At 36.0% G+C, this 14,688-nt stretch overlaps 1 protein-coding gene across 2 annotated transcripts in view; it reads right to left on the bottom strand.

Annotated features, from left to right (window-relative positions):
• Positions 1 to 7,499: 7,499 nt before the first annotated feature.
• The window catches only part of LOC123565853 (cyclin-O protein A-like), a 29,946-nt gene continuing 22,757 nt past the window's right edge, over positions 7,500 to 14,688 (bottom strand). For both annotated transcript variants that reach the window (XM_045359628.2, XM_045359629.2), the window contains exon 5: positions 7,500 to 13,396. In XM_045359628.2, the coding sequence (XP_045215563.1) occupies positions 13,114 to 13,396 (283 nt within the window). In that variant the 3' untranslated portion in view covers positions 7,500 to 13,113. The remainder of the gene's footprint in view (positions 13,397 to 14,688) is intronic.

Raw genomic sequence — 14,688 nt, 5'->3', positions numbered from 1 at the left:
AATTTACACCAGGCGCCTCGGTTGAGTATAGCATGTTTGAAAATAAATGCGGTGTGCATGCATTTGATTGAAAGTTGTACTACTGTTTACTAACATTTCTAAATATTTTCAAAACACTAAATATAAAGTACATTTGTAATGTAATGTGTTTGATAAATTTGTCCGTTTGTTTTCCTACAATCGTTAACATGGGTGATTATGGTGAGATATCGCTTCACATGTCCGTCTGTTAGTACGTTTCGAAATTCGTATGTGTCGATGTACTTATTCGTCATAAATAATATGCAGGTATACACTATAAGCATATCGCATTTCAAATGGTGTGTCTTTTCCATAGTTTTCTTAACTTTTCCATAGTTTTCTTATATTGATACAATCGAATGCTTTGCGAGGGTCCCCAAAATTACAAATAAGTACAGTTGTTTTGGAAACTTATTTGTAGTCGCCACCAGTAGCACATACTGGCGATTCCGCAAGGAGTTAGTATTGTAAGCTGTAAGGAAAGTGCAAGATACGGAAGACGCTTTAATTCCAGAAATTTCTTTTGTTCATTAGCGTGCCAGTTGTAAAGCATCCATACTTGTCCCAATGTTAGTTATTCAAGTTGAAGGAGCGTGGGCTCGAACTCATGACCCCTGGCTTTGTAGTCTGACAGTATTACCAATAGACCCCTTCGATCTGTCTCAAAGAAGTAGTCTTAGCCCATTTTTGCCATGTCGGTTCAAAGCGTGATCAAAGGTAAATTTGAAATAGAGGTAAAGTAACCTCTGGAAGGATTTTAAAATGATTTGCCACAAATATACCTATCTGTCTTCGAATACTGTTTAACTTCCCTTTCGGGTATAATTAACAGACTATAGCCAGTGCAAGAGAAAGAATTTTACTCAGTTATTGACAGCAAAACGTCAAAATGAGAATTTGAACTGTAAAAAGTGAAAAATATACAGACATGGGTTATAGTCAGGTTAAAACACATCTTGCTGCAACTAATTGTACGTAGTACTTTGGTAATAACTACCCGAATCGGCCGAATTTGGTACTTGGTGCCACATTCTGGAGTAACGTGTCGTCGTTACTGACCAAACAAACAAGCTGAATACCTGTGATTGCACGTATTTCGGCATACTGTCTACTTGAAAGATTCATATTGGACATGGTAATTTCAGATTGGCGGTTGTTTCAAAGGATACGGGAACTTGGAAAGTATGAAAATGCATAATAATTAGCAACTATATGACCTTGTCGATTGCCCAAAAGGTGTGCATGACAAGATTGTTCACCAAAATGAGACGATGTGCACAACGCAACTTTTGATCATGTCGGTTAAAAGTAAAGTAGCAATTACTCGTGTCCACGTTTTGATTACTTACACCCTAAAATGACTTTTTTAACATACTAGTATGTTAATCGTGTAACAAGGTGCAAAACACAACCTTGGTTATGCCAGTTCAAGGTCACGGTCTAAAGGCGGAGATGAATTATCCTTTCCGCACTGAATCACACTAAATCTGTAAGGATTTTCAAATATTAACCATAAGACGACATGCAATACCAGATTTCAGTGATATCAAGTCAAAGTGGCACGGTGATGTCAGTGCTCAAATAAGAATATTTGCTGTCCCCTCTCTACCTTTTATCTAATTTTAATTACTGGGTATTTTATTTTGTCCGTCTTCAAAACACATCCCTGAGCTATGGCCAGATATCCACCGTTCCATTTAAATGAAGCATTCTGGGAATTCAGTCGCTTTCTCAAAAGTGACCTATTCAGCCCTCTATAACTGTTACAATCATGTCCAAACCTGACTAATATAAGCCAAAGAGTGAAATGTACGTGTAGTAATTGAATAAATGCCGCAAGACAATGGCTGTACAAATGTACATCTTAACTTTATTGTGTACCCCAGTAAATAGAATGAAATACAAATGTTTTTAATTTTTCTGTTTGAAGACTATCATACCAGAATATAACGTCGCTCACGCTTTACGTTCAAAACATTCTTTTCAATGGGCTTTGAAAAAAAGACTTTTTTTGTAACTTATTATAGGGACCAAAGTTGCAACTTCATAATTAAAGTGAAGTGGGTGCAAATACCTTTTACAAAATATAAAATTAGCAATTGTTGCGGAATAAAAAAGAAACGTCCACTCGGTTAATAACAACCTTTGTTAACTACTCGAAAGGTATGAAATAAACTTTGTATATTATTTCGAAGTCTATTAAGGAGTCTAAAAGAGGCTAATAAATAACACATTTTAACAAATATTGAAATATTGCTCATTTGCTAACAGTTCTTTATATCAATGTATTATTGTATTAAAGATAATTTGTAGGCGAGGTGCTTTTTGTCACTTGAAATAGGCGGGAATTGTCGCGTGCTCTCGGAATCGAAATGGCGCGTCAAACGCTTTGTAATATTGTGTTGTAGTATTGGACAAATATTTGATCAGCAACACTTGTGAATTGATATATTTTCTTTTTTCTTGAATTTCATTAGAAACAGAATTCTTTGCGGTGAGGATGCAAAACGGTATTTTAATGACATTTTATTCTGTTTAGCTGTTACAATAAAATATTGAACATATGCAATGGTAACTTGTTTTTCGCCGTAACTTTTACCAGCGTGAGGGTTCAATATTGAAAATTCTGTTCCATATTAGCAAGAACGGTAAAATGTATGCTGTATTGAACCTATAGTTTATGATCCTTCCATATTTTCGAAATAAGTATTATTGTCGTCTGACGTTACGCAATAGTTCCTGTCTTAAAATTTCACCTTTAGCGTAAAACAGTATACAAACTTGTGAATGGCTTGCCGGAATTTAATACAAATGAAAGAATATATACATCAAAGAGGAGTAGAAACGCATCATCTTTTTATGTCAAATATTCCATTCCTGCAACTTGTTTGTAAATATTTTGAAGGCGTAATGACTTTTATGGATATTCGGTATTGCTTACCGACGAACGATTTTCTGTATATATACGAATGAAATTTATTTAATACAAGTTTTACGGACATGTATTATTTCATCACGATCGGGCACCTGGGCAGAACCATCGACCTTCCGCAAACCTACTGGGTGGCTTCCTCATATGAAGAATTCAACGCCCCGAGCAGCGCTCGAACCCACATCGGTAAGAGACATGGGATTTGAAGTCAGTGACCTTACTCACTTGGCCACGGAGGCCCATAACCTGTTATGTTCACATTTTAGTGGACACAGTAACAATGAAAATTTGAATATTATTTGTAATTGGGCGACTCGGCCTTAGTAGAAATCTCAAGTTTGAACCCTTGGTACACTGTCGTTTAATGACACATGATTTAGCACTTTCATGGCTCGTAATAAGAAATGAATATGAGAATAATGTAAAGAGCGCAAATTGTTAAACATTCAATTAATATCGCACCAGAAAAAAGTGACATTTTAAGCTGGCACTTAACACAACAAGGCTGGTTTTCGCTTCCTTCCCTCGGGCCTATATAATGCTTTTCCTCAAAGTGTAGACTTAAAAAGGAAATTAATTTTCCACAATGAAATTCATTAAAAATGGCGACGAAAAAAATTATCGTCTCTGATTTTGTAAACTTTAAATCAACACCGCATTTCAAATGATCTCATATGACACAATTTTAGTGTAGTATTACATATTAAATGTTGAAAATGCCTAAATTGAAAGGTAAATAGGGGTTAACTCGATTAAAACGTTTATATGGATCGCCCTCTATTTTACTGTATGTTGAAATATTTCAATGATAAGTACGTGTGTAATTAACAGGTAAACATGTTCAACACTGTGGCTGGTATGTTATTTGACAAATATTTTGGCATTTAAGTGCTTCATTTAAACGTCCCCTATATAGTAAAGTAAATGTTTTAATACAATATAGACCGTATAACTTAATTAATTCTAGTTGTAGCAGGACGCATGATACTGTATATACAATTTGAAATGCTTTGGTTCTTTTTCTTCTTCTTATGCCCAAGGTCGATCCGAAAATGGTTTAGACTCATCTGTAGGCCGCGTGATTCGAACCAATGGTCTTCGACTTTGCTTTCGTGTTTCATGGGTATGTTTGCTAGATCTGCGTGCCGAAAATATCTCCGCAGTGTCATGGTAATATACGCCAGTATATTCGACATTATGTTGTTAAGTACTACCAAATAAAACAAAACTGCTCTAGTAGTGTTTCAAGACTTCCCCTATCACGTGAAGTATTTCTTTATGATTTAACGTCTTACAGCCATTCGTTTCCCTTTTTTGAAAAACATATTACCATACACTGTACAGAACAAATAGAAGAGGCTTATGGGGGTAGTTCTGTTTGGAACGACACATTTAGTCTTCTATTACTTGTAATTCTACCATCTAGGTTCTATTTTGTAGAAAATGTCAAAAAACACTGTCATTATATTAATGATCATTGTGTGTCTAACCTTTTCTCCCAATGTTCGGAGTGTAGAAAATCTTATAAAACGTGTAGAGCTACAAAAAAATATAACAAAAATTGCAAAATGAAAAAAGAAAGATCTGTCAAACTAAAAATACCACACTTCAAAAAAAGAATAAGTATGTTAGACACATAACTAAAATAAAGAGATAAATAATTTGGAAAAAGAAGTTTGATATTTTTTGTAACACAGAACGTGAGCTGTTGGGTTACATGCGATACAAGACAATATAAAATTTCTGAACAAGGTGATCCATGTAGAAAATATTGTCTATCTCTGAACATAGTATATAATATTGTTATAGTCTGGAAGTATAGAGGCCGACACAAATGCAAAATCACTTGATGTTTACAACTACTTTACAGAAATATGTACCCGCGAAAATGTGTTACTTTTACCAATATTGTGTCATTCGCGTAGAAATCAGCAGCAAACTATTATCGAGAATAACTATCAGGATTCAAAGTATCTTTCCAATATGAATATTACCGCTGGAGATACCTAAAACTTACACATGAACTGAATAATCTTTTGTGTTGACAATTTGACTACGGAGATGACAGAATTCTATCGGTAGATTTCATAGCCGTGCAAATAATAAATAAAGGTGCGAGAACTCTAATACATATCTATCCTGATCTCTAGATGGACACCCTCTTGACTGTGTAACTCCTATATTGATTGCTTCTCTATTAATCGTATAGTTTTGAATTGAAAATCAAGGTACGGAACATTTGATTTCGGTGTATTCATCAACTTTAGATGTGTGTGACGTCCGCAGTGACTTCTGAGTATCTGATTGGCTGACAGTAATCCGTACTCTCTTGTGATTGGTCACAGACTCTGCATCTTCTAAATAGTCCGCATCCCTTAGAAAGAACGGAATCCCTACGCATTTATCTATATATTTAGCGTTCGAACTCAGTCGGTGGCTTTCTGATTTGTTGGGTTGATCCCATAGGTTAAATTAAAGGCATCAATTCCGCATACCAATACTCCGCAGACATTACAGTTATTATTAATGGAGTTTATATCCGCTGCCTCCGCAGCCAAAAATATTCCGTAGCAACGACTTCCAGTGTAAACATCCGCAGACTTGATTCCGCACCTTTAATTCCGCACCCGCAAGTATTATATAGAGAACAGTGTGTATTATAGCAAATATATTATTAGAAATCGGCCGCTCTCTTTATGCAGAAGTTCGGTGTTGAAAGTATATCTCCTTTGCGTTCATCTCGATAGCGATCGTTGAAACTGATCATCTCAGTCTACCAAGGGCAAAATAAAATCAGTGTTCATTACGTAAAAGAGAACAAGACGTGATTCTTATAAAGAATTTATTCAGCAAATGTTCATAAATATAATGTAATCATTTGTTCTTATATTAGGTCTACACAGAGTTTTGCTATTTATTAAAGTTGATAAAGTTTCAATGTGTATTTCCTGTGGTTATAATTCTGCTCTTGTGCAAGGTTATAGACCATTAAAAGTGGTCAGTGGTAATACAGCATCCATGTAATATATCAGTTGAAAGAGCCATTACAGTCATATACAATGGTGTTATACAAGGCCCAGTGATAAACCGTTACCTATATAACTGTTGCATATATCATCGTCTGTCAAAGGATCTAGTAGATCTATGCCATTGGTGTTTATTATAAAATTGGCTTATTAAAAGGTTGCACACCACTAAATTCACATATCCACTAAAAGTGATTATGCTAAATACGAAGTAATTCCTATCCCTATAAACGTTATAGAGCTAACGTTTCCGTGCCATCCCTGATAATAACTGGAGACGTCGGTTCCGTAACAATATTGCTCCAAGAGATATTACCTTTAGTCACTGGCGGCAAGTGATTCTGCCTTTGTGCCCAGTGCAGACCAAGATTAGCCTGCACATTAATGCAGTCTGATCATGGTCTGCACTGTTCGCTATCCAGTCAGTACATTTCCAGTGAACACCCCTTCGATTAATAAATGGTACTGCTCAAATTGAATGATAGACCAGTCCATTTTAGAAATTTAGCAGTGTAAAGGTTAATTTCTCCCAAGGGGATGTATCAAAACGCTTTAATTGAAACACAAGTACACAAGACCTCATAAAAACTTCGATGAAAAATAACAAACTGGCATTTTCTTTGGAATGAACAATATATTATATAAATATTGCATTCCTGAGAGGGTGATATGAAAAATGTTCACCGCGAGATATATGAATATCGACCGAGGCGCTAGCCGAGGTCTATATTCATATTTCGAGGGGTGAACATTTTTCATATCGCCCTCTCAGGAATGCAATATTTATTTTATTATACCGAAAGTTTATAAGGGTCAAAACATTTACTGGAAAATCAACATAATTTATTTAACATTAAAAAGTAATTACTGACCAAATAATGATTACAGAATTAAAGCGTATTTACTTGTTATGGCGACTTTGCTGTGTAATAAGACTTTTTTGAAAGATTTAGTCGAGACGTTTACATATCGCTGACACCTACCTAATATTTCAACATTGCGTCAATCAGTAACATTCGAAAACTTTCTCTTTTTTTAAACGAAACGTATAAGTGTGAGTACTCATTTTCTAAGTTAGATCATTTCCAATCTCATGGTGGTAGTTTCGATTCAACATTAGATGAAAAGTTGTTTTCGAAATATTTTACACGTAGCATAAAAAAGAAAATTCTGCCGGATTCACACTTGCAAGGGCACCAGAAAAGGGTAATTTAATCCTGACGTATAATTATATAAGCGCCTCGTCTGAAAATTTATCGACTCAGTCTTTTAATCAATGCATAAAAGTATCAATCTCTCAACGGGTGATATGAAAAAATAATATCACATGCGCAGAAAAGCAAAATAACGGTGTTGCGCATGTGATATGAAATCACGGATCATATCACCTGCGCAGAAATTGAAAATAACGGTTTCGCGCATGAGTTATAAACTCATTGGGGGAATATGATATAATATTCAAGTTAAACTAATGGGAAATTTGCATTGGGCATTTATGTGAGGTATAATAAAATAAACTATTTCCTTTATATCAGATTTATTTTTAACGGTTCATATATTTCTAGAAATCATTTAATGAAAAAAAAAAAGTCTGCATCAAACCAAATATTACCATCAAAGTGTAAAAAAACTGTACAAATGATTTCTCATATGCAAAAACATACAAAAAGAAATTATTGGTACTAAATTACACACGTTTAGGCCCACGTTTGAAGTCCTGTGAAAAACTTCAGAAAAGACAGAGCAAATGAAATGCAGAATAAGTCCCTCTGAAATAGTTTCTTTTTAACTGAACATCCATCAAGCGGTTAATGAAAAGAAGTTGTATAAAGATATTTCTATTTTTAGCTCTAGCAGCCCCCCAAAAAGCTCTAGTGTCCTATCTTAACAGCATTCGGAGAGGACCCTATGATGATGCTACAGGCCATGTTTGATGAAGATCTCTTAAAAGTGGTTCCCGAGATGAAGTTGTTTAGAGGCGTTTCAATTTCTAGCTTTAACTGCTCCTAAAGGGAGTCAAGAGCTCTCACTTGAAAACAAATTTAAAGGAAGACCTTACAATGATGCGACTGACCAAGTTTGATGAAGACCCATCAAGTTTTCATGAGAAAAAATGTTTAAATGTTGTTTTTTAATTGGAGAGGATCTAACAATGACAGTACAGACCAAGTTTGATGAAGATCCATCATGCACTTCATGAGAAGAAGTCATTTAAAGGCATTTCTATTTTTAGTTGTAGCGACCCCTAAACAAGATGGAGTGCCTACACTTGAATAAAACTCGGCGTAGACTGAACAATAATGCTAAAGATTAAGTTTGATGAAAATCCATTATGCGATGTATGAGAATTGTTTAAAGGTTTTATTCCCCTAAACAGCGCCAACTGCCCCCCGTTTGAAAATAATTGAGAGAAGACCTAACAATATAATTCTGCGGACCAGTTATGATGATGACCCATCAAGCCGTTCATGAAAATGAGTTGTAAACAGAATTCTCTAGGTTTAGCTCTTGGTACTCCTAGAAGTGGCTAACCACCACCATTTGAATGAATTCGGAGAAATACCTTACGATAATGCTACAGACCTATTTTGGTGTAGATCCATCAAACACTTCATGGAAAGAAGTTGTTTATTGTTTTTATATAGTTTAAATGTAACCGCCCCTACAATCCACCAAGCAGTTCATAGGATGAAGTCGTTTAAAAATGTTTGCTATTTCAAGCTCCAGCAGCCACTTAAAGGGACCAACTGCTCCCATTCGAACTCATTTGGGAGAATACCTGAAATAATGTTGTAAACAAGAGGGCCAAGATGGCCCTAGGTCGCTCACCTGAGAAACACACCATAACAGTGTAAACATGTTTGACCTAGTGATTTCATGGAAACAAATATTCTGACCAATTTTCATTAAGATTGGACCAAAAATGTGGTCTCTTAAGTGTAAACAAGTACTTTCTTCAATTTGACCTAGTGGCCTAGTTTTTGAGCCAAGAAAATCTACATTCGAACCTGACCTAGATTTGATCAAGGCAATCATTCTGATCAAATTTCATGAACCTCAATTGAAAAATACAACCTCTATCACATACAAAACGTTTTTATTTGATTTGTCCTAGCGACCTAGTTTTTGACCCCAGATGACCCATATTCAAACTTGACCTTTATTTCATCAAGGCTATAATTCTGACCAAATTTCATGAAGATCAATTGAAAAATCCAGTCTCTATTGCATACACGAGGTTTTCCTTTTATTTGACCTAGTGACCTAGTTTTTGACCACAGATGACCCATATTCTAACTTGACCTAGAATTCATCAAGGGAATCATTCTGACTAAATTTTATGAAAACCCAGTGTAAAATACAGCCCCTATTGCATGCACAACGTTTTTCTTTAATTTGAACGGGTGACCTAGTTTTGACCCTAGATGACCCATCATCAAACTCGACCTAGATTTCATCCTGACAAACATTATGATCCAATTTCAGGAAGATCCGGTGTAAAATGCAGCCCCTATTGCATACACAAGGTTTTTCTTTGATTTGACCTAGTGACCTAGTTTTTAATCCCAGATGACTCATTTTCGAACTTGGCCTAGATTTCATCAAAGTTATCATTCTGACAAAATTTCATTAAGATCAGCTGAAAATACAGCCTCTATCGCATACACAAGCTAAATGTTGACAGACGACAGACAGACAGACAGACAGACGATAGACATCGAGCGGTCACAAAAACTCATCTGAGCATTGCTCAGGTGAGCTAAAAATCCATCAAGCGGTTCAAGAAAAGAATCATTTAAAGTTTTTATTTTCGCCCTAGATTCCCCCTTCAAGGTTCCTCAAAGGAATCAAACGGAACCCGATATTAGAACAAACTTTAGGGAGTACCTTGCCAGCAAAATGTTACAGACCAAATCTGGGGTAACTCTGACCATTATTTTCTGGAAAGAAGCCTTTTATGTAAATTGTGCACGACGGCTGGCGGATGCCGGACCATTAACCTATACTAATACTAGTAATAGCTCACCTGAACCTTCAGCACTAATCCATAAAAAGAAATATTTTAATGTAAGTACTCAGTTCCATTATTATAGCCAGAATCATGTATTTTCTTTTACGTTCAAGACAGTTATTCCTGACTATGGAAAATAAATGGTAACAGGCTGGCAATTTACAAAGATATTTCTGTGTAATACAACTCATACAATATCAGTAGTAGTATTATATCATAACTATCAAAAAAAATCTATTATATTTTTTATATACATAAGTATAGGAAATTTTGTATAAACACTATCCGACAATTTACTCGGTATGTTTGTTAAATCCGTTTAAAGGAACGTTATTTTTAATTTATTTAACATTGTAAATAATGTAGATCTAAACTTTGTATACATTTTACCGCCTTTTTACGCGACGTTGTTTAACGACGTCACGTCCGTTGTTTTTATTGTTATTCTTCCCTGAGAAAGGCTTAACGCCGAAACGTTGGAAGTTAATAATTATCTATGAACAAACGCTACACGTGTTGTTGATGATTTTTCTTATTTATCATAACTATCAAAAATTCTGACCTTTGTGCTGTCACTATAGTATACTTAAAAGTTTTGTACAGGTCAGGTAAGTTCATATAGACGCTGTGTATACACGTAATTCTAGTATAACAATAAGCACAATATATAGCACTATATGAAACTGTTTTACAAACAGCTTGCTTTGATCAATAAGATATACACATCACAGTCAAGAAATAAACAAACAGAATTTTCCCTGAAACCAGGAGTATTCCCTATCTAAAGGAACTTCTTGTGAACTCTACTACTGTCTGAAAATAAAATGCAATTAGGTAAATCTTCTTTACTCAACAAAATCTATTATGCAAACAAGTTTAATCCAAATTTGAACATGAGGCAATAAAACATCGACAAAAAAGAAAAAAAAAATCCCTTGGATTTTTTTTAAAAATGCACCAAATGTTTTCGTTAAATTCTTAAAAAAAATCTTTCCTATCTGAAGGAACTCTTTTAAAGAAAGACAAAAGTCTAGTCTTAGGTAAATCATTTGTACAGTTATTCCATTTGTTATGCATAAAAATTGTCGGAATATTTCAAGACTTCAAAACAAACTAACCAGAGTATTCCTAAACAAAGTCACCAAGAGAAAATAATGAATGTTAGACTTGGTAAGATTTTCCTTCAGAAGTTACCCCCAACCCACTCCCCCACATTAAACCACTATTCTCACAGGTGAAAATGTTTTGTTTTAAGATTAGTTGTAAACTTAATAGGTTTTATCAAATCATCACAGTTTTTGCTCTATCTTCTCACTCCTTTAAAGTCTAGACCTGCATAAATTCAGTTTTTACTTTGTCCAAAGATACCTACAGTTGTAAATATTTCAACATTTTAAGTTCATTTTCTTGTCCATTTATAAGATACTTATAAATTTTACTTATATATTGTAACCTCAATGCAAACTAAAGGGCCAAGATGGCCCTAGCTCCCTCACCTGAGTAACATACTATAACAGTGTAAACATGTTTGACCCAGTGGCCAAGTTTTTGACCCCACATGACCCAACTTCATGATAGCAAACATTCTAAGTTTTATGAAGATTGAATACAAAAGGTGGCCCCTAGAGTGTAAGCAAGCGTTTTCTTTGATTTGTCCTGGTGACCTAGTTTTTGATCCCATGTTAACCAGATAAAAGCTCATGCGAGATTCATGGAGACAAACATTCTGACCAAGTTTCATGCACATCAGATGTAACATGCAGCCTCTACTGCACACACCAAGTTTTTCTTTGATTTGACAGAGTGACATAGTTTTTGACCCCAGATTACCTTGACCTAGATTTGATCAAGAACAAATATCTGTTCAAATTCCATGAATTTCCAGGAAAAAATGCAGCCCCTTTTACAAGGTTTTTCTTTGATTTGACCAGGTGACCTATTTTTTGATGCCAGTTGACCCATATTCTAACTTGACCTAGATTTGATTAAGACAAACATTCTTATTAAATTTCACGAATATTCAGCGAAAAAAAATGCAGCCCCTATTGCATACACAAGGTTTTTTTTTTATTTGACCAGGTGACCTAGTTCTTGACCCTAGATAACCCATATTCGAACTTGGCCTAGATTTTATCAAGAGAAACATTCTGATCAAATTTTATGAAGATCCAGTAAAAAATGCAGCCCCTATTGCATACACAAGGTTTTCCTTTGACTTGACCAAATATCAAAAGTCTATGCCTTGCAGTTTCAGACAAGAAGGTTTTTTTTTAAAGTTATTTCCTAAATAAGTCTATGTAAAACTTGGGACCCCCGGGTGGGGCCTCTTTTCACCCCATGGTCATAATCTTGGTACAGAATCATAAGGCAATGCTACATACCAAATATCAAAGACCTAAGTCTTGTGGTTTTAGAAGAGAAGGTTTTTAAAAAAATCCTATGTAAGTCATTGTAAAACTTGGGGACCCCCGGGGCATAATTTGAACAATCTTCATAGAGGATCATTAAATGATGTTGCATGCCAAATATCAAGGCTATCGTCTTGCGGTTTTGGACAAGAAGATTTTGAAGTTTTTCCTTTCGGTTGCCATGGCAACCAGAGTTCTGTGTGGAATTCAATTCTTTGAACAGTTTTGAAAAGGGGCCACCCAAGGATCATTCCTGTTAAGTATGGTGTAAATCTGCCCGGTGGTTATGAAGATTCTTTTGGAAACTGTTGACGGACGGACGACGCACGACTGACGACGGACATCGAGCGGTCACAAAAGCTCACCATGAGCCTTTGGCTCAGGTGAGCTTAAAAGTTATTAACTACATTGGCAAAATAAGCAATTATCCAAGTTCTGCGCTGAGGTAACGGTTTGTCTTATATTTTTATACTGGTGTGAATATATTCACTTCCATTCAGTCAGACTTTGGTAGTTTTATAACGATTTAAATATATTTAGCTCTTTACATACAAATCAAATACCTATACTTTCGTCTATACTGAACTTCGTATCTTGAATAATAACTAATATGCCTACATTTACGTCTCAGTCTTCTGTTTTACAGATTCAACTATTTGTATGTCCATTCATTTCAGTCCGTACCTTGTTACTTCATATTCATTGGGTCTATCTTTATTTTTGTCCATACAAATCTGCATATTTTTCACAAACAGATGTTATGTCTGGACAAGATTGGCGAAAATTGTCTATAAACAAATGAACTTCAGCCAGGCAGAGATCATAGTGCTGTTTGACAATGGTCATTCCTGGTGGGATAAAGTTGCCGTCATATGTCTTGAGGTGTTCCACGGAAGCTTTCCAGACACACAGAGCGAGGAGAGAGGGTCGAAACTGACAGAATTCGTAATCTTGCAGAGTAAGTTCCAGTAGGCAGCGTCCCACAGCTCGCGCCATTCTGCAACGATTTAGGAAATATATAAATTTCTAAAATACGTATATATTCATGTTACATATAACAATTACTTTACCGTTTATTCAAACGTTTGTAAATTATAAATTCGTCTGATGTTGTTAGATGGGTTATTCTACTCTGGATTACGAGTCGTCATTAAACACAACTATTACCTCATTAAATAAATGTACTGGCTTCTGAAGTTTACGCAAAACCGAACAAATCCTTTGATTAATATGATTATTTTAATGCTTTCAAAGTTGTTAAATGCTCGCAGAATTGTTGAAACTACACCCGTTTTGGGCATCGAAACAGAGCGAAAAACTGTCGCAGATTGAAAATTATGTTACGATTACAGTTAAACTGTCTAAACTGTCTTGCAACGTCAATGACACTCGTGTCCGACGCAAAAAGCACGAGCGCTTGAGCTCTATCGTAACCGCGACGTCATGGCACCTTGTAAACGAGTCGAACTCAACGTGAAATGTGCTTTTTAGATTGCAAAATTGTTCAGTATATTAGTCATAGACGTAAAACGTGTCGCTTGATCTGCACGTGCAAAATGTTGGGTAACACCGTCTGATAAGTATCGGATAAAATGTAAGACTAGAAATAAATTCTGCATGCCCACGGGCAGAATGTCGAGCCCGCCAGCACCTTTGACCTCTGTGACCTTGACCTTAGACCTAGGGACCTGGTTCTTGCGCGTGACACTCCGTCTCATAATGGTGAACATTCATGCCAAGTAAGTTACATCAAAATCCCACCATGCATGAAGAAGAAATGCTCTGGACAAACTTCAATTTGACCTTTGACCTCCAACTGTGACATTGACCTTTGAGATAGGAACATGGGGTTTGCGCATGGCACTCCTTCTCATTGAGGTTAACGTTCACGCTAAATACAAATGTATAAACAAGCAAATTCGATGAATTGGTATCCCCCGCCGAAAGGGGGGGGGGGGGGGGGGGGGGGGGGGGGGGGGGGGGCAGGTGAGGGTACAAAACTTTACATGTTGATTATATTGATGGAAAATTAAAAATGAAAAAAAAAAGGGTAGGGGTGGGGGGTGCATGATCGGGGTTGTGGGCATGACTGGGTGGAGGTGTGAGATGGGGGAACGGTACAACTTTGCATGTTGATAAATATTCATGGAAGGTTTGAAAACAAAAATTAAAAAAGGAATGAAAAAAATGTTTTTTTAGGGGCGGGGGGGGGGGGAGGGTGTTGGGAGGGGGAGGGGGTGTGACCAAGGCAAGGTGGTGACCAGGTGTGTGTACACAACTTCACATGTT

The sequence above is a fragment of the Mercenaria mercenaria genome, chromosome 8, assembly GCF_021730395.1.
Source record: "Mercenaria mercenaria strain notata chromosome 8, MADL_Memer_1, whole genome shotgun sequence".
Taxonomy (NCBI): domain Eukaryota; kingdom Metazoa; phylum Mollusca; class Bivalvia; order Venerida; family Veneridae; genus Mercenaria; species Mercenaria mercenaria.
Note: the sequence above shows the minus strand (reverse complement) of the source record. Positions and strands in the feature narration are given on the sequence as shown.